The 18395-nt window shown below is 39.3% G+C and overlaps 1 protein-coding gene across 2 annotated transcripts in view; it reads left to right on the top strand.

Annotated features, from left to right (window-relative positions):
• The window catches only part of ZFPM2 (zinc finger protein, FOG family member 2), a 381732-nt gene that overhangs the window by 62076 nt on the left and 301261 nt on the right, over window positions 1–18395 (top strand). The window contains exon 2 of one of the 2 annotated variants that reach the window (XM_048507430.1): window positions 10446–10601. The exons of the other annotated variant lie outside the window; for it this stretch is intronic. Coding sequence (XP_048363387.1) covers window positions 10446–10601 — 156 coding nt within the window. The remainder of the gene's footprint in view (window positions 1–10445; window positions 10602–18395) is intronic. 2 annotated transcript variants of the gene reach the window in all.

Raw genomic sequence — 18395 nt, 5'->3', positions numbered from 1 at the left:
ATAAAAGAATGAAAAGACAAAAATTGTAATGTCTGTGATGCTTGCATTTTTTGGCATTAGCCAGTATTCCAGAATGCCATGGCAAAACTGTAGAGGATTTCATAGTTTCAATTGGAATTGAACTATATTAAGGGAATCTTATAATATTTTACTTTGTCTTTTCTACAAGAAGCTCATGGTGGCACAGTGATTACATTTCTGTTTCCTCACAATAAGCCTGTGAGTAGGTTAAATTGAGACAGAAGAGGCCACGGTCATTTAGTAAGTTTCATAGACGACAGAGAAGAGCACTCTGGAGGAAAAAAGAATTAGAGACTGGATAAATTATAAGTGTACAACAGAAACCACCTGTACATCCTTTCTCAGTGTTTGATTTGTGATGTCTGATTTTGTTCTCTGAACCTCAGTAGGGTGAAAGAAAATGGCTAGTTATATTGACTAATTTATAAATAAATGCAGTCAAATTGTGCTGTCAAGTTTACTTTGTAAACAAAAGATGTATTATTTACTTCATTTCTAAGGCCTGCATATACATGCCTTGATTAATAACCACACACACAAAAAACCCACTGCCTAGTTTTGATCTGTAATTTGTTTATGCCTTCAAGGGGTTAATCACAGTGGATGATGTAAATTGAGAGAAAAGGAAAAAGCCCCAGGTTAATTGTACCTTTTATGATCAGAATTTTCATCTCAGGATAAATTATCATGTAAACAATATCATGATCATTAACTCTAGGTTAATGATCATAGGTGTGAGTGGAGTTCAGGTTTTAGTACAAATGTATGATGAACAAAACTGTGTATATAGAATGCTCAGGGATCCCTGTCCAGGTAAACAGCTATAGTAGTCTCTGCAGAGCAGACCTGAAGTAACTGTGCAATGTCTTGTAAACAAAACCTTGAAGCCTACTTTGAGGAGTGCATTTAAAGAACTAATTGGTCCAATAAAGATTTAATTTCATCTTTTCTGTGACTCTTACTCTGTGGGAGAAATACAGTTAAGAGCATCCTTATCTTATAATTGGAAACATTTGAGTTTTCCTACCATTATTATTATTTGTAATTGTATTTGGGTCTGTGTGTATCTGTGTGTATGTGAGGAAGAGATAGATTGTATATGTCACTGGTTCTAGGGAGAATTCTACCAATTATTGAAAATTAGAAATCTTGCTTCAAATCTTGTGATTTTGGTTCAGTTGTATTCAAACACAATATTCTCAAATCTTGAGAAAATTCTGAATTATGTGAGATTTACTTTTGCAGGCCCTATTCACCTTCCCCCAATGTATTTTTTTTAAAAAAAAATGCTTGGGAGGTAAATAGTATTTTAAACTTCGTATGGACGTATTCGGTTTGGCAACCCTAACTAACCTAAGCGGAGCTGTGTATATGTGTAAACTGCCATCAAGTTGCATCTGACTTATGGCAACACAGTAGGGTTATCTGCTTCTAAATCTATTGAAGTCAACAGATGTAGAAGGGTGTGACATTATGTAACACTGTGTAGGATTTCAACGTAAACTTCTTAAAAATTAAGGAGTTCTGATGTTTGTTTTCACTATTACCTATTGGCAAATGATAGGTGTCCATCGCTTCATTTCCTAGTTGGTCTGGAAGATAGTGGTCAGATATTTAAGTTTTTTAAAAAATTGATGTTGTATGTAGCCCACCTTGGTCACTGAGATTGAAGGCAGATTACATAATGTAAATAAAGACAGTTAGCAGGATGATACATCTAACAAGCAATAGAATAGGACTGGATTGCTGAAATTTATAACTGAACTTATGTATGGCATGTTAAATAAATCATGTTATTGTGTAAGTGGAAACACTGTGCATTTTCTGGCCAGTCTGTTATGATGTAGCCCTGTTTCCCAGTCATGCACTCTCAGTTTAACCTATCCCACAAGATTGTTGTGAAGGGGAATGATATCAGCTGCTTTCAGTCTATATTGTGGAGAAAGGCAGGGTAAAAATGAAGTCCATAAATAATAATTATAGCTGGAGATGAATGGGCAAATGAAAAGTTGGTTGCTTGGCAGGTGAGAAGAAGCGATGAAAGCAAGGGAAGGTGAGGTTGCAGGGGCAGCCAGGAGAAGGAAAAGAGGAAACGGTGCTGTCAGGAGATACAGGATGTGAACTACTACCTGCAAATCTTTGGGGATTCCCGGGCTGGGCCTGACTTTGCAGCTAGCACTCTGCAATTGGGCACCCATGCAACTGAGCATGATATGGTGGCCAGTGCTGCACAACATAGCATGGCCTGGTAGCCAACAACACTACACAGCTGGGCCTGGTCCAGTCTGTCTTCTGGTTATGTGCAGAGTTTTCCCATGGAGGAACTACTGTGGAAAGAGAAGGATGGAAAGCTGAAGATAGCCAGGCAGATAAAGGTAGTTCAGCTGGTGTGTGGAAAGAAGAGAAGGAAGCATGCAATTGGGAGAGACTATAAAGGCTTTCGGGGAAGAGAAAGTAGCAGGGAAGAAAAAACGAGATACCCCTCCTGAAAGTCCTTGTTTGTCCCTCGCTTGTTATTTGTTTCATTTCATTAATAGATCCCTGAACCAGTGTCTGTTCAAAGTGGAAACCATAGCCACTTCAGCCTTTTCTAGAATTTAATTTTTTTAATGTGCCTACCATGAAAGGAATAGATAGAAGTAAACACATAATCAAAGATGGTTTAACTCTGGTTAATTTACCATTTAATTTTGAACTACCGTCTCACAATCAAGAAGGTAGAAAAGTGGTAAAGGTTGAAAATTTCCCATATTCATTAATGCTAGCTGGAACACCTACCGGACTGATTTGGGAGGCTAGTCCTAGGGCTAGTTTATCTCTGGTTCCTGAGGGCCCGTCTATGACAGGTTTGGGGGAAAAAAGACTTCTCCATGACTGAAATCAAAAGTGCCATAACACAAAAGAGGAAAATAGATTTTATATTTGAGGAAAAACAACCCTGCATGGAAAAAGAAAAAGTATATTTACCCTATATAAAAGGGATCATTGACAAGACAGGATGAAAAAGCAGAATCTACATCCAGTCTACTAATTCATCAAGAACTTACAACTAATGTTGTGATCAGTGACAGACAAAAGAAACCCACTCACTTCTGTAGATGTATATTGGAATTCAAAACACAGCATTATCCCAAGAATTGAGGAGTATGAAAGACGCTGCAGACATTCCCTTCCTAAGAAATCTGCAGTGGCTGAACATACACGAACTCAAACCAGTCACAAAATCTTATTTGAAGAAATAGAAGTGCTTGACAGGTTCAACAATTACTTTGTCAGATTACACAGGGAAGCCATAAAAATACATAAACATCAGCACAGTTTTAATAAAAAGGAAGAAAGTTTGAAAATAAGCACTATCTGGCTACATGCGCTAAAAGACATCAAACCCAAACTCCACAAGCTTCAAAAGACTCCTCAAAACAATCCCTCCTCTTCCTGAACAGTCGACAGTTAGCATCATGAATGGTCCACACTCAGTACTATGAGACAAAACTTCTAGCGAAAACCTCTGAAGATGGTAGCTACAAGTGCTGGCCAACGTTAGGAATCAAACTATTCAGACCATGGCTCCATTGTTGTAAACCTCACAACAAACATCTATCTGCATTTATTCAGTTTTATCTTGCTCACTCTCAAACTAGCCTCTGAGACAGGATCTCTTCAACCTAACACTCTGGAGACACAAATCCTGTCTGTCAAGATCTGACAATGTAACAGATTTTTCTTTTTCACTCCCCCCCCCCCCCCATTTGGCTCCTTGTCCCATCCCTAGGCCCACTCTGCACATATACCAAATATGAGTACTGGGAGCAGGACCTTTTCCCATCGGTCAGATGGTGGGGGGGGGCACAATATTCGGAGGGCTTTCAGGACCCATAGAGCTGGAGAAACCATGTAATATGTTTTCATGTGACACTTGGCTTGAATCTTGCCTGGGAGATGGTTAAAGGACTTTTTTGCCTACCGTGTTTCCCCGAAAATAAGACAGGGTCTTATATTAATTTTTGCTCCAAAAGATGCGTTAGGGCTTATTTTCAGGGGATGCCTTCCCCCCCCCCATAATTTTGCACCCCCACTTGACCAGATCAGCTGTGCTGGGAAATCTGTAACTAGAGCTTATTTTTGGAGTAGGGCTTATATTTCAAGCATCCTCCAAAAATCCTGAAAAATCATGCTAGGTCTTATTTTCAGGATAGGTCTTATTTTCAGGGAAACAGGGTAGGATCCCTTGATAGGTCTCAATAGCCCTAACTCCTCTGTGCACACTTCTATTGTTATCTTTTCTCTTTTACTGATCACCAACTTCTCCACTTTCTCTCCAGATATAACCTGGGTTCCCTTTTCCTCTGCACTCATCTCCATTTTGGTCAAACACATTTCTTGAGAAAGTAATGCTTTATCTGTCGATATTTGATCTGCAAAGGCTGTTCTTGAACAATAATACGAATTGAAATAAAATTAAGGATAAGGATCCCAGTGGATCATGCAACGTTATATCCATATTTCAGAACTATACTTCTTTTTCAACTGCTATAAATTGCTGTAAGAGCTTGGTCTAAGCTGTAAAGCAAAAAAGGTAATGAAAGGAAGTTTTATCAAGACTCCTTGATATTATTCAAGAGATACAAGTACTGAAAGTTAAGTTCTAAACTACTTAAACATGGAAAGGCTTTTGAGAAGTTTATACACAAGCCCAGTTAATTCTGTAATGCACCAAAGTGCCAAAAGATTGAGCAAGGATGAATGTTTAATCCACTTTCATAAAATCAAAGGTTCATATTTTTTTACAGTAAAGAAATAATTTGAATAAAATTTGACCCTTTCTTCAATAGTCTGTGGGTCAAATTGAACCCACCATTAAAATTCTCTAATATCTTTCTTGTATTAGCATTTCAAACCTCAATTTAAATATTCACAGAGCTCTTTTTAATAAACTTAACAAAATTCAGGTAATTTCCCTTCAACTTTCTTGATTGAAGGAAGGCAGTGGGTAGAGATATAAAAAAAGATGTACAGCTACGAGCAAAACCTGAAATCAATTATATATAAAATAACATAACACATGGAATGAAATTAATCAAAAGGGGAAAAAAATCTACTACATGATTCTCTGGTCTGCTACCTGCAGGCAAGGAACCTAAATGGAAAAAAAATCAACATTCTTCTATTAGATAAGGAAAAAATTAATAAAAATGTTTCCTTCCTGCAGATCCCCTGATGCAACTCATGTTAAAAGTGAGTGGCTGCAGGAAGAACTTGCTCATTTTAAATAGCTCCCATTTTCCTCAGCTGCAGAAAAAAACAGTTTTGCCTTGCTGTTAAGCCCAGTCGCCCAGAGTTTGTTGACTGTGATGTACCCAAAAAGACTCTTCCACTTCTTGTAAAAATGCTGTAAATCACCCTGTAAAAGTTTCATCTAGACCCAATTCAGAATGGGCTGAAGAAAAATAATTTAATTTCAAAGTAACTCAGCAAGAAATAATTCTTTTCAACCTTTAGATTCCCCTGGGCTCCCAAATTAAGTTAATTGGGCACACAATGGGGTCTGCTCATCAAAACGCCAGTTATTGGTTCTCCAGTGACTCCACTACTAAGCTCTAAATGCTGTTACAAGACCCTGCCATGTGCTTTCACTGTTGGTATAGATTAGAGAAAGGGAAGGGAGCAATAGTGAGTGCAGATACATGTGGGGGGCAAAACGAGTCCATTTCGAGCCACTCCCACACTTCAAAGGGGCCAACTTAAAAATACAAAAGTAACCATTTGAGCCCTCCCCTTTAGTTCCTTCTGAATATTTCAGAATGGACAAAACTTTTTGCTTCATTCGTAGGACAGTTGAGCTAGATAGGGATAGCTGGCTTTCTGATTGGCATGAAAGGTCTTGGATCGGCTTTTGTATAAACCTGTAGAGCTTGACATTCTAAATATATTTCTTGCTGCCATTATTTTGTTACCAGGCAGTAAATGACAGTGATCTTACAACAACAACCACAACCAGGAGAAGGAGAAACCAGGAGAAAAAACTGGCTCTTAGAAGTTTCACAGAATTGTTCTGTAGGCGTATATATTTGGAGTACTGGTGGTTCTGATAATGGGTTACATAGAGGCACTAGCCAAAGAGGCACTACCTGTAAAACCTCCCCCATTCCATGGTAATTTTAGTTACATGAATGCTTATCACAAATTCAGCAAAAGCGATCCAACTACAGACAAATTTGGAGTTTTAAAAAACTCAGCATACTGGAAATATCGAAAAGATGCCTCTCCCTGTCCATAGTTTGATTAGGAGTTTGCATTCTCTTTTCCTTTTTAATGCTGGCAACAGTTGAATGTCAGTTCAAAAAGTAAAAGTAAGTTCTATGTTTTCTCCTCTATCATTGGGGTAACTGACCTACTCGAGCACCTAAGAACTGATGATATCCTGGAGGGGAAGATTTGTGTGGGGAAGGGTATTTCCCAATTGTTTATCCCCACTCCATGAATCTTCATGGTTCCCCACTAACTTACTGCTGTAAAGATTTATTGTTCCAGTGCATGGTCAATTTCTGCATTTCATTGCTCATATACTTTGATATTCCTATAAGAAGTTTCCAGGGTAGTTCTATGATATGAATGTTCAGTTTTGCAAGTGAGCTCATGTATAAAGTAAATGTTTCTGGTGATTAATACCTTTTCTTCTCAATAGTCCTGATGCATCAATTGGTATATGAGACGGCATACTCTTAAGTTTAAATTTTGCATCTGGAATTTCAATTATAAGTGATTTGAGGACTCTTTTGAGTCAAACCAGCTAGATAAAAATCCATGAGGAATTAATTGATGATCACACTGGGTTCCTTAGGTAAGTAGTATCTCAGTTTCCCATCTGAAATATGGGTATAGTAGTAATATTGTCCTGGATCTGTGTGTGGGAGAATTTTGATCTGTGATACACAATTTTGTTGTCTTACTCCTTCACTGCAGTCCAAAATAAGCCCTTGAAATTCTGTTCCTTGAGTCCACGGTTCCCAGGAACAGCAATTTGAATGGTTACCAATCTCAAGGTGGCTACTAGAAGTCTCTCTAAATTTCTGATCTGTTCTACAGGCATGTTCAGAAGAAAGACTATATGGCTCTGTTGAGCTCCTTTCCCTCCCAAAACTCCACCCTTCCAGGCACTGCCCCCAAATCACCAGGAATTTCCTGTGCTAGAGTGGCCAGCTCTAATTTTGGGAGTCATTTTTGCCTCCAGTGTGAAAAATAGGCTTGTCATTTGCCTGCCTGTGGTAGACAACCCCAGCCTTTGACCCCAATCATCTACCCTTACTGATTTGAAGAAGAGATAAAAATGGGGAAGGGGAAAATAGTATCAGCGGTGATACTATGTAATGATTCCTAGAGCGTAACAGGAAAATGTAAGGATTCCTAGAGTGTAACAGGAAAGTGACAAATTATTTCATGATGTTCAAGGAATTTCTGCAGTCTCTATGGACTTTATTGTACAGATTGGAAATACTCCCAGAAGATGTGACATCACATTCCCTGAAATTCTACCCTTCCCTGTTATTGGCCCTCAGCTTTCCTGATATTTGCTAGTGCAGGACTGCCAACCCTAGCAAAGGAGGAAGGAAGAAAGTTGCATCTTGAAGATGGAAATCCTTTTGTTAAACGTTTGGGTGGACTAATTTTGTGCTCCCATTGTGTACAAAGTTATTCTAAAAATTTATGAGATAATGTGTATGAAATGCATTTAGAACTATCTAGCTGCTCCTACTATTATTACTAAAAGTAATAATAACAAGAACAAGGGTAACGTTCCACATGTTTTCCCTGCAGCTAGATTGTGAGTCCTACGGCCAGCTAAGCAGTGTGTTTTAATTGTGAAGTTCACAAGTGTTCCCGACACATTATGAAAAGATTTGGGAACCCTTTTTTATGCAGAGGAAATTCATAAATCAGATTTAATGATGTATCATCAACCTTTTATATACAGATGTAAGGGAGATACATGTGGGGGGCAAAAGCTGTAAGGGAGGCAAAAAAGGATTATGAGGAACGCATGGCTGTGAACATCAAAACCAGCAACAAACAGTTCTTCAAGTACATCAAAAGCAGGAAGCCAGCAAGGGAAGCGGTAGGCCCGTTAGATGACAAAGGAACAAAGGGTGTGCTAAAAGATGACAGGGAGATTGCAGAAAAGCTGAATGAATTCTTTGCATCTGTCTTCACCCAAGAGGAGGTGAGGAAAATTCCTGCACCTGAACCAAGCTTCTTAGGAGGCGAATCCGAGGAACTAACGAAGATAGTGGTAGACAAGGAAGAAGTTCTGGCAGCCATTGATAAACTAAATGCTACCAAATCCCCTGGCCCAGATTGCATTCACCCAAGAGTTCTTAAAGAGCTCAAGCATGAAATTGCTGATGTTCTCACATTAATATGCAACTTATCCCTGAAATCAGGTTCCATTCCTGAAGACTGGAAGATGGCCAATGTCACACCAATCTTTAAGAAAGGGTCTAGGGGGGACCCAGGAAATTACAGGCCAGTCAGTTTGACATCTGTTCCTGGTAAATTAGTAGAATCTATCATTAAAGATAAAATTATTAAACCTGTAGAAAAGCAAGACCTGCTGAGGAAGAGTCAGCATGGCTTTTGCAGAGGCAAGTTCTGTCTTACAAACTTACTAGAGTTCTTTGAGGTGTAAACAGGCATGTGGATAAGGAGGAACCAGTGGACATTGTCTACTTGGATTTCCAAAAGGCTTTTGACAAAGTTCCTCACCAGAGACTGTTGAGAAAACTCAGCAATGAAGGAATAAGAGGGGAAGTCCTCCTATGGATTAAAAACTGGTTGAGGAACAGGAAACAAAGGGTGGGTATAAATGGGAAGTTCTCACAATGGAGAGATGTAGGGAGTGGTGTCCCCCAAGGATCCGTTTTGGGACCAGTTCTCTTTAACCTATTCATAAATGACCTGGAAGCAGGGGTAGGTAGCGTGGTGGCCAAGTTTGCAGATGATACCAAATTATGTGGGATGGTGAGAACCACAAGGATTAGCGAAGAGCTCCAAAGGGACCTATGATAAATTAGGTGAGTGGGCTCAGAAATGGCAAATGCAGTTCAATGTAGCAAAATGTAAAGTGATGCACATGGGGCAAAAATCCAAACTTCACATACACGCTACAGGGGTCAGTGCTATCAGTCACAGACCAGGAAAGGGATTTGGGCGTCTTAGTTGATAGTTCCATGGGAATGTCAACTCAATGCATGGCAGCTGTGAAAAAAGGCAAACTCTATGCTGGGGATAATTAGGAAAGGAGTTGATAATAAAACTGCAAGGATTGTCATGCCCTTATATAAAGCCGTGGTGCGACCGCACTTGGAGTACTGTGTTCAGTTCTGGTCGCCACATCTCAAAAAGGATATTGAAGAGATAGAAAAAGTACAGAGAAGGGCAACGAGGATGATTGAGGGGCTGGAGCACCTTCCTTATGAGGAGAGGCTTCAGCGTTTGGGACTCTTTAGTTTGGAGAGAAAGGCGTCTGAGGATATGATTGAAGTCTATAAAATTATGCATGGGGTAGAAAATGTTGACAGAGAGAAATTTTTCTCTCTTTCTCACAAATACTAGAACCAGAGGGGCATTCATTGAAAATGCTGGGGAAGAATTAGGACTAATAAAAGGAAACACTTCTTCATAGCGTGTGATTGGTGTTTGGAATATGCTGCCACAGGAGGTGGTGATGGCCACTAACCTGGATAGCTTTAAAAAGGGCTTGGACAGATTTATGGAGGAGAAGTCGATCTATGGCTACCAATCTTGATTCGCCTTGATCTGAGATTGCAAATGCCTTAGCAGACCAGGTGCTCGGGAGCAGCAGCAGCAGAAGGCCATTGCTTTCACCTCCTGCATGTGAGCTCCCAAAGGCACCTGGTGGGCCACTGCGAGTAGCAGAGTGCTGGACTAGATGGACTCTGGTCTGATCCAGCAGGCTAGTTCTTATGTTCTTATAGATGTAGTGTGTTGATAATTTTGTTCAGTAAAACTAATTGCTTTTATTATTTTGAGAGTCTGTTTTTTGACCAGATGCTACCCTGAAACGTATTTTCCAGTGGACTCTGTGAAGACTATCCTCCCTTAGTACTTACAAGAATAATATTTAGTCGGCAGTGTAATCCTGTTTCACTGATAGAGGTCTGCAGTTGACTTAAATGGAGTGTGTTTGTCATTGATATTGTTCTACAGTATCTGTACATCATAACACCAGTGAATACTTGTTCGCAAAATTAAATGTCATTTTGGAGACCCAATATTCTGATCAAATAAAAGAGTCTTGTCTTTTCTAGACAACTATCAAACTCTAGTATGTAGTTTTCCTAGCCCACACTAGTATATGCTTATTTCATAGATATTATTTTGGTACAGTATTATTGGTTCTCTTAAAGGCCCCCTTGAGGATGCAGTTGAGGATGAAGAGGAAGAGTATCTGTCTGAAGAAAATGACATCTCAAAAGAAGATTGTCCTCTTGAGAGAACCTTTTCTGCAGAGTTTGAACCAGGGAATCTGAGTTGTGAAGAAGTGGAATACTTTTGTAATAAAGGTAATGCATCGTGTAATTCATAATCTGAGTGTGTGATATGTCCATCCCTCTTTTTATAGGTTGTGAATTTAAGATTAAAGAGAAGTTCTTTCTGGTGCTCAGTAAAACCAGTATCCTCTTTTGTTTTCATTTGTCTCCAGAGCATTCAATTCAGATTCTAACCATCAAAAACTGATTTGAAATAGTTCAGAGAAAATATTCTTTCATTCAAAAGTAGAAACCCCAGCAAACATCTCTCAGCCTGGCAGCCCCATCTAAAGCAGAGGGTCTGAATCGCACCATGGAAGCTGCGCATGCCCATGCCAGCAGATTTGGCCCCCCCAGGATACTTACCCTGGTGGAGGGGCAGAAACACCTGTGGGCAACCACAGTGGCCATGTGCCACTGCATCAGCACTCTCACAACACCACTAGCCCCATTGGCACAGTGGAAACATGGCAGGGGTTCCTGGAGGTGGAGTTGATGTTTGTCAGCTTCCACCCTGGGTTTGTGGCAATTGTGCCATGATTCAGGCTCTCGGACTTGAACCATCTTTTGGGTGGTGTAAGTCCATTGAGTCCAATGTGGACTTTTGGCGGTAAGAAGGTTTCCTTTGTTCTTTGCTCCCCCATGTTACCGAAAAGTCCTCTTGGAGGCGACAGGGTGGAGCAGCCACAGCATCGTGTACCTCTGTCTCTAACCTTGGATGGGGGCTGTTAGTTATTTCATGTAAAAATTGCCCATCTGAAATCCTGATTCTTATTTTCCTTTGGTGAGTGCCTGCAAGGAAAATTCAGCTTGCAAGGTCTTATGCAAAATGGTTTAAACAAACTATTATTCTGTTAATGACACATCTGAATACATAGTAATCCCTCCTGAACTTGTACTGGTAGCCAGGGCTTTTCAGGAAGGAAATGGAATGATGCAAGCATAGACATGCCCACAACACAGCATAAATGTGTATTTGTTTATATTCTGTTCCACCAAACGGTAGAAATGCAATTCTGCCTTGTTTGAAGGAATTGAACGCAGTGTTCTTCCACTGAAGAAAAAATCCTGATATTAAAATCCTGATATTAAAATGGCTGCCGGGATAAAACCACTTATATTTCTGGAATCCCTTGGGCTATCACAGCTATTTTAGCTGCATTTTGCTTAGTGGCCCCTGAGAATTCTCTCCAACTAATAGGGCTGGATTGTTGTTGTTTTTTGGAATTCGAACCCCTGATTTTTCCAAAATGTCCACTGGGTTAAAATGCCTATATGTCTGGAATCCTTTGGGCTGTCACACTGGTTTTAACTACTTTCTGCTTGGGGTCACCTAGGGATTCTTCCCCACCCATTGGTTTTTCAAAACTCAAATCTTCCAAGTTTGTCATTTTTTCCCCTGGTCCCCTAAGATGGCTACCACTTCTTTTCAATACAAAGAAGTGGCAGGAAGATTAATTCAACATTGAGGTTCTATCTTTCTGTGAAACAAGGTATAGAAAGTTATGAAAATGTAGTGAAGAGCTTTATTTGCTTCTGTTATCTTGAAAAAAGTGTGTATCCATGTGTGTGTGCGTGATATTATCTACGTATGCAGTAGATGAACCTCTAGTGCCAAAATAGGAAATTCTTTATTAGCCACTCATCATAGAAGAATTCATTTCATATCCACATGGCTTGGGAGCCATGATGCAAAAAGACAGAAGGAGAGTTCTACAATTGCAAGGAAGGAATCAAGGGTTCCTGTGAGTCTTTATTATCCCTGTAAATGGGTTGCCTTAATTTTGGGATGGCGGTTGAACATAAGATGTGAACAGTACAGGGAAATCCTAAACAGACTGACATCATTCTAAGTCCACTGAAGTCAAGGTGCTCAGAAGGGTGTAACTCAATTTAGGATTGCACTGGTAGCGTTAAGGATGTGAGGCCCAAACTGTTTAGGGCTGGAGAATTTGGGAATGAGCTTCCTTCCAGTAGAAGGGAAACATTTTATAAAAGCTCATAAATGTCACTGGGCCAAATGATGATTTGCACTTATTTTAATGTCAGAACTGTACTTGTTTATTTTCATTGGGATTTATGGTTTGTGTCCCTAATTAGGTTTCCAGTCAAGGATTTTAATAACTTTCGTATGCACGTCCCGTACCAAATAACTTCAGTCCTGAGAAATAACAATTTGTAATATGATTTGAATGTGATGGTGAAAGACTGGTAGTAGAAGCAGCAGGGTCATGAATTATAATTCTTTTCTAAAAATAAGATCTTGTCGTTCTTTATTAGAACATCTGAGTAATTCTCATGAGGCATTTCAAGTAGTATTTCTTCACTGCTATGGTTTTAATTTGTAAGAACTATTTATTGCAAAATTGTGACACATTCCTATTTGATGTGGGAAAGAACTCTACTGTGCATTGCAGCGTTTAAGGAATAGCTGCAAGCGTGTGTGTTTGGGGTGGAATGTGTGCCAGTGAGCTTACAGATCGGCCTATATCTGTGGTTCTGTAGACTTTTAAATTGTGTTTAGTTTTCACCTATTAAGTCAGTGCAACAGGGTGGTTGGGAGGGCAATAAATACTCTAAAGTGATATGCAACTTATTAGATCCATATTCAGTAGCTGCACTAGTAAGAAGAGAAACTCTGACTATAGTTATTACCCTGTTTCCCTGAAAATAAAACCTACCCCGAAAATAAGCCCTAGCATGATTTTTCGGGATTTTTAGAGGATGCTTGAAATATAAGCCCTACTCCAAAAATAAGCCCTAGATACAGATTCCCTGGCGCAGCTGATCTAATCACGTGGGGGGTGCAAAATCATGGAAAAAAATAAGACATCCCCTGAAAATAAGCCCTAACACATCTTTTGGAGCAAAAAATAATATAAGACCCTGTCTTATTTTCGGGGAAACACGATATTAGATAAATTGCATGGCATGGAAGGAGTATTGGAATGGAACCATTGTGGTTAGGTTCATGTTCTTGTTGGAGGTTTCCCTGAAGTTGCCCTACACTGTTGCCGTTCATTTTGGAAAATTGGAAGACTGAAGAACTTCATGTACATTTTGGCAGGGTTGATGTTTGCAAGATGGCTAATTCTTTTTTAGGGGTGGAGAGGAGAGGCGGAATCTTAAAGTTTAAAAATACAGTAATGAATAGTGATGAATCCAAAACCTTAACAATATCAGCTTCTACATGGTACAGTGGTTAGGATCTGGGAGACTGAAGTATGAATCCAACTTTGCCTTCAAAGTTCACTTGGGTTCCTTGGGCTGGTCACTCTTCCTCAGCTCAACCTACCTAATCAGGTTATTGTTGTAAGGATAAAATAAATGGAGCAGAATGGTTCTGCAAGCTGCTCCGTATCCTCATTGGGAAAAAGGCAGGGTGTCTAAATAAATAAACTAAATGTATAAATAAATAATGTTTCAGAGTGTAGCCATGCTGGTGTGCAGTAGAACAGCTGAATTTGTGTCTGTTTCACCATAGAAACCAACAAGATTTTTTTGGGGTTGTGAACTTTCGAGAGTCAGAGTTCCCTTTATTTGTATCTGACAAACAGAGGTTTGACTCTTGAAAGCTCTGCCTCCCCACCCCCAAAAAACTGTTGGTATCTGCTACTAGACTCAGAGATAAACAAATAACCACATTCTTGAAAACTCTCCCACATCTACCTGCTAAGCACTCAGATAATCAGGAAAGAACTGATTATTCCCTCTGCATTTCTTTCAGGAAATAATGTCTTTTAGATCAATGGAGAGCAAAAAGCTTTTTTTTATTTGTTGAACGGCTTGGTTGAAATATGATGTACACAGATTTTGATTTGTTATTGTAAGCATATCATTTTAAACTGTCTTAGGTCTAAGGGGCATTAACTGAAGCTCTGTAATTTTATAATCAGATTTTTAAAAGTAAAAATATACTAGCATAAGGGAATCAGAATAAGTTTATAGAAAATTGTTATTTTATTTACATGCAGTAGTAATTACTTTAGCTTTAAACTTGTAACCAAAAGAATTTCCAGGTTTGTTCAAGCCCTGCATGCTGGTTTTGGGTCCATTGTCCCCTTACTTCTGACATATCACAATATTGCAAACGGAATAACTGCAGTTCTTTTCAAGTAAACAGAACCCTATGTCCCCTTGGTTCCAAATTCCACAAACTTTCCTTGTCTCTCTGTCTTGTGTGAAGTTTTATCCTAATATAAGGTGAGGCTTTATCCATTTTCCTTGATTCATTCTTTCTTCAACTCATGACTCAGCCAGTGATGGGTTTCTTAAATGTCTACTTTCCAATCCATTGCCTACCTGTTCTCACTTTTTTTTAGTTACCCTGCAGTTTAATCACTTTCCCTAGACTTTTGCCATTACAAGTCCCCAGTAGCATACAGGCATCTTCGATCTTACGGTAAACATAGATCCCCAGTTCTTGTTTCAGTTTCTTTCCCCTTGTTCTTCTCCCATTTTCACTGAGCATTTCTTATTTTTGCTTCATTGCCTAATAGTCTTTATCATCCTCCAGTTACTTTTTCTTTGAGGTTATTATCCATAGCTTCCCTGTGTCCTACACTTTCCCTGTGGCCCTTAGATTTTCTTCCATAACAGGTTTAACCCTAGCCTAACTGACAATCTTGCCTTCCCTCATTGAAGTTGGGCATTTAGTACCACTACACCAGCTAAATCAATGATTGTCAGAGCCAGCATGATCTAGCAATTAAAATGTCACATTAGGATCTGAGGAACTGAGATTTGAATCCCCACTGTGCCATAGAAATTCACTGGGTGACTTAAGGCTAGTTACTTTCTCTCAGCAATACATACTCTACAGGTTTGTTGTTGTGAGGACAAAATTATAAGCTGTTTTGGGCCTGTTAGGGCAAAAAAAAAAATGAGGCATAAATATCTAAATAAGTAACGAAATAGATTTTCTATTTGCTTAAGTATTGTACCTCTTAGATTATGCAGTACATTTTCTATACTCTTTTCCACCAAAAGACCTAAGTGCTGTCAATTGTGATGTGGCAGAAGTGAAAGTACCTTAAGCTCAGTCTTCATCAAAACCATCATTCTGTGCCCGATTAAACATGGTAGTTTGATAAAAGAGCATTTGTAGTTTATCAAATGACTATCAGCAAAACATGCCCCCTCTCCACCTTAGAGCTCTTACTCTTGCACCACCATTTTGAATCAGCTTCAGCAGTTTCAATTCTGCTGCCATCACCATTTGCAGAATGTTCTCAGGAGTCTCCTCTGCTTGCAGGTCACCAATGGCCATTTAACTATAGAAAGTCAGTGAATAAAGTTTGTTTTTCCTGGTGATCCGACACACATGTCGTTTTTGCCTCTTTTTTATTTTGAGGGGGGTGTCTTTGTAGCCATGATAACTCCATCTAAGAATCACAGCCAGAACTCTTTGAACGACTACAATTCTTAGATGGTGTCATTGTAGCTATGAAGACACCTCCCTGAAAACAAACAGGAGGCAAAAACGACATGTGTGCAGGATCACCAGGAAAAACAAACTTTATTCACCAACTTTTTATAGTGAAATTCCCATCAGATGATCTGCAAGTATAGGAAATTCTGCAAATGGCAACAGCAGCAGCATGGAGGCTCCTCAAAATGACGGGCTGGAAAAAACAGGAAAGTGGGAGTATAAATGGGGGGAGGTGGGAAAAATGAAATGTAACTTTGTCAGCCTCTCCCTGGCTAATCCTCAATCACCTACAAAGTGGTAAGGGCAATTTTTATTTTTTTTTATTTTTCATTCGAATGGAGGGGCAGGGAGAACCCACGGAACATTCTACTAAAAGTAAGGTCCAGGAAAAAGTGGCAGATGATTTTATAATTCTGCTTAGATACTTTGGAGGAAAAGTAATAATGGCTGGGCTGGTAACCAAAGAAACCGGAAATTACTTTTAGAGTTTTCACTGCTTGATTTCCCTTTTTTGGAATCCGGTAGTAGCTTGTCCTGCTGGTTGCAGAAGCTGTTGTGGTGAACACAAAAAAGGAAGCTAATTTCTACTACTCCCATGTAATGGCTTCTTTTAATCGTGATCCTGAAAATCAGATTCCTGTTAATTAAATTAGATTGCTGTTAATTAAATCAAGAAGTAAAACTTTGATTTAAAGTTCCTGTTGCTCATTTCTTTTTTTTTACAAAGAAAGAATTCTGTAATGGCATCAAAAACACATTTTCTTTTGATTTCTTGATACTTCTTGCTTCAGGTCCTATACATAGCAGTATTAATAAAAGAACCTATAATGCTGTCCTTCACTGGCTGTGCCGTTGTGTGAAGTTTTTAACAAATATTTTGAAGGATGAAAGAATATATAAACATCCTAATCGCTTTCAAACTGAAGCAGGCGGATAAAAAGTTGTAGTTTGAAGTATGTAGAACCCCTGTCTTTAAAAAAGGGGGAGCATGAAGGAGAAGGCAATTTATACCTTAGGGAAGTTTTTCAGTTGATCAGGGATTACAGAATTCTTAAAGGAGCTCTGTAAAAGTTGTTTGAGGTTGCACGGGATCATTCCGTTTCCATGATAACTGCATTAGAACTTAGATGTTACTGTCAAGTTCCCAGTGACCAGTGTGTATTTTCTGGCTAGTTCTCTGAAGTGATGAGAAAGCTAGGTGTTTACAAGTGATGGTGGCTACCAGAAATGTTGATTTTTAATTCAAGAGTGCAGTATATCAATAACATAAGCATAGAAACAGCAATTAAGTATAAGCCATTAAACAATCCAACAACATCATAACAAAACAGCTATAAAACTGGATTGATGCCGAACCACTAGGTCTATAAAGATCTAAAACCCCCAAGTCTTAGTATAAAAGTATAAAAGGAGCAGTATAACAATGACAACACAATTTCGTGGGAAAAGTTAAAAGAAGTCATCTAAAAATCAATGGAGAAAATGTTTTTGCCTCGTACCTAAAGCCAACCATCACAAACCAGTAAAGGGAAGAAATTTCAGAGGCAGAGTACAACAGAGAAGACCACATTCCATGCATCTGAGAAACCAGTGAGCATGGTGAGCTTTCATAGGTTATTTTTTCTTCCTTTTTAATAATATTGCCTGAATTTTCTTTTGGGCTGCTCCATGGGACTCTCATTCTGCCAGAAAATAGGCGTCTTGAATTTTTGACTAACAGTAGTCGGAGCGGAACAGCTGGTATAAATTGTGCTTCCTTAAACCCCCTTACCACATGTGGGCAGTGGGTTTTTTTCCAAAGCAATTTTACGCTGCCTCTGGTGTTGAAAAAATTTCAGTGGCAAACTAAATGTAAGTTCCACTTGAAGTCAGTTCCACTTCTGAATCCCAGCAATGTCAGACTGGCATCAGGTTTATGATGTTCATCTTCGTGGGTGTTCTGTGCCGCCCCCCAGTATTTTACTTAAACAGAACTGCCATTTAAAAATTATATTTCTACTGCAGTTCGTTACACCATCCAACACTCACCGTATCTAGAAATGTCAGTGATTTCCCAGATTTTTTTCAGCAGTTACCTTTAAACTGCTCACTCAAATTCAAAGCTGATATCTTACAGGGGTGGCCAACCTATGGAGTTCTAGATGTTCATGGACTACAATTCCCATCACTCCTTGCTAGCATGGCCAATTGGCCATGCTGGGAGGGGCTGATGGGAATTGTAGTCCATGAACATCTAGAACTCCATAGTTTGGCCACCCCTATCTTAGACTAATCCTGATCCTGAGATAGTTGCATATCATGTCTAGCTATGTGACCCTTCCCAATGAAAAAGACCATCATAAGTTGGTAGAAAGTGTGTCAGGTCTTCCTACTATCTGGATACCCTTGCAGCCACT

Source organism: Sphaerodactylus townsendi, linkage group LG09 (assembly GCF_021028975.2).
Source record: "Sphaerodactylus townsendi isolate TG3544 linkage group LG09, MPM_Stown_v2.3, whole genome shotgun sequence".
NCBI lineage: Eukaryota > Metazoa > Chordata > Lepidosauria > Squamata > Sphaerodactylidae > Sphaerodactylus > Sphaerodactylus townsendi.
This window is presented reverse-complemented; position numbering and strand designations above follow the sequence as displayed.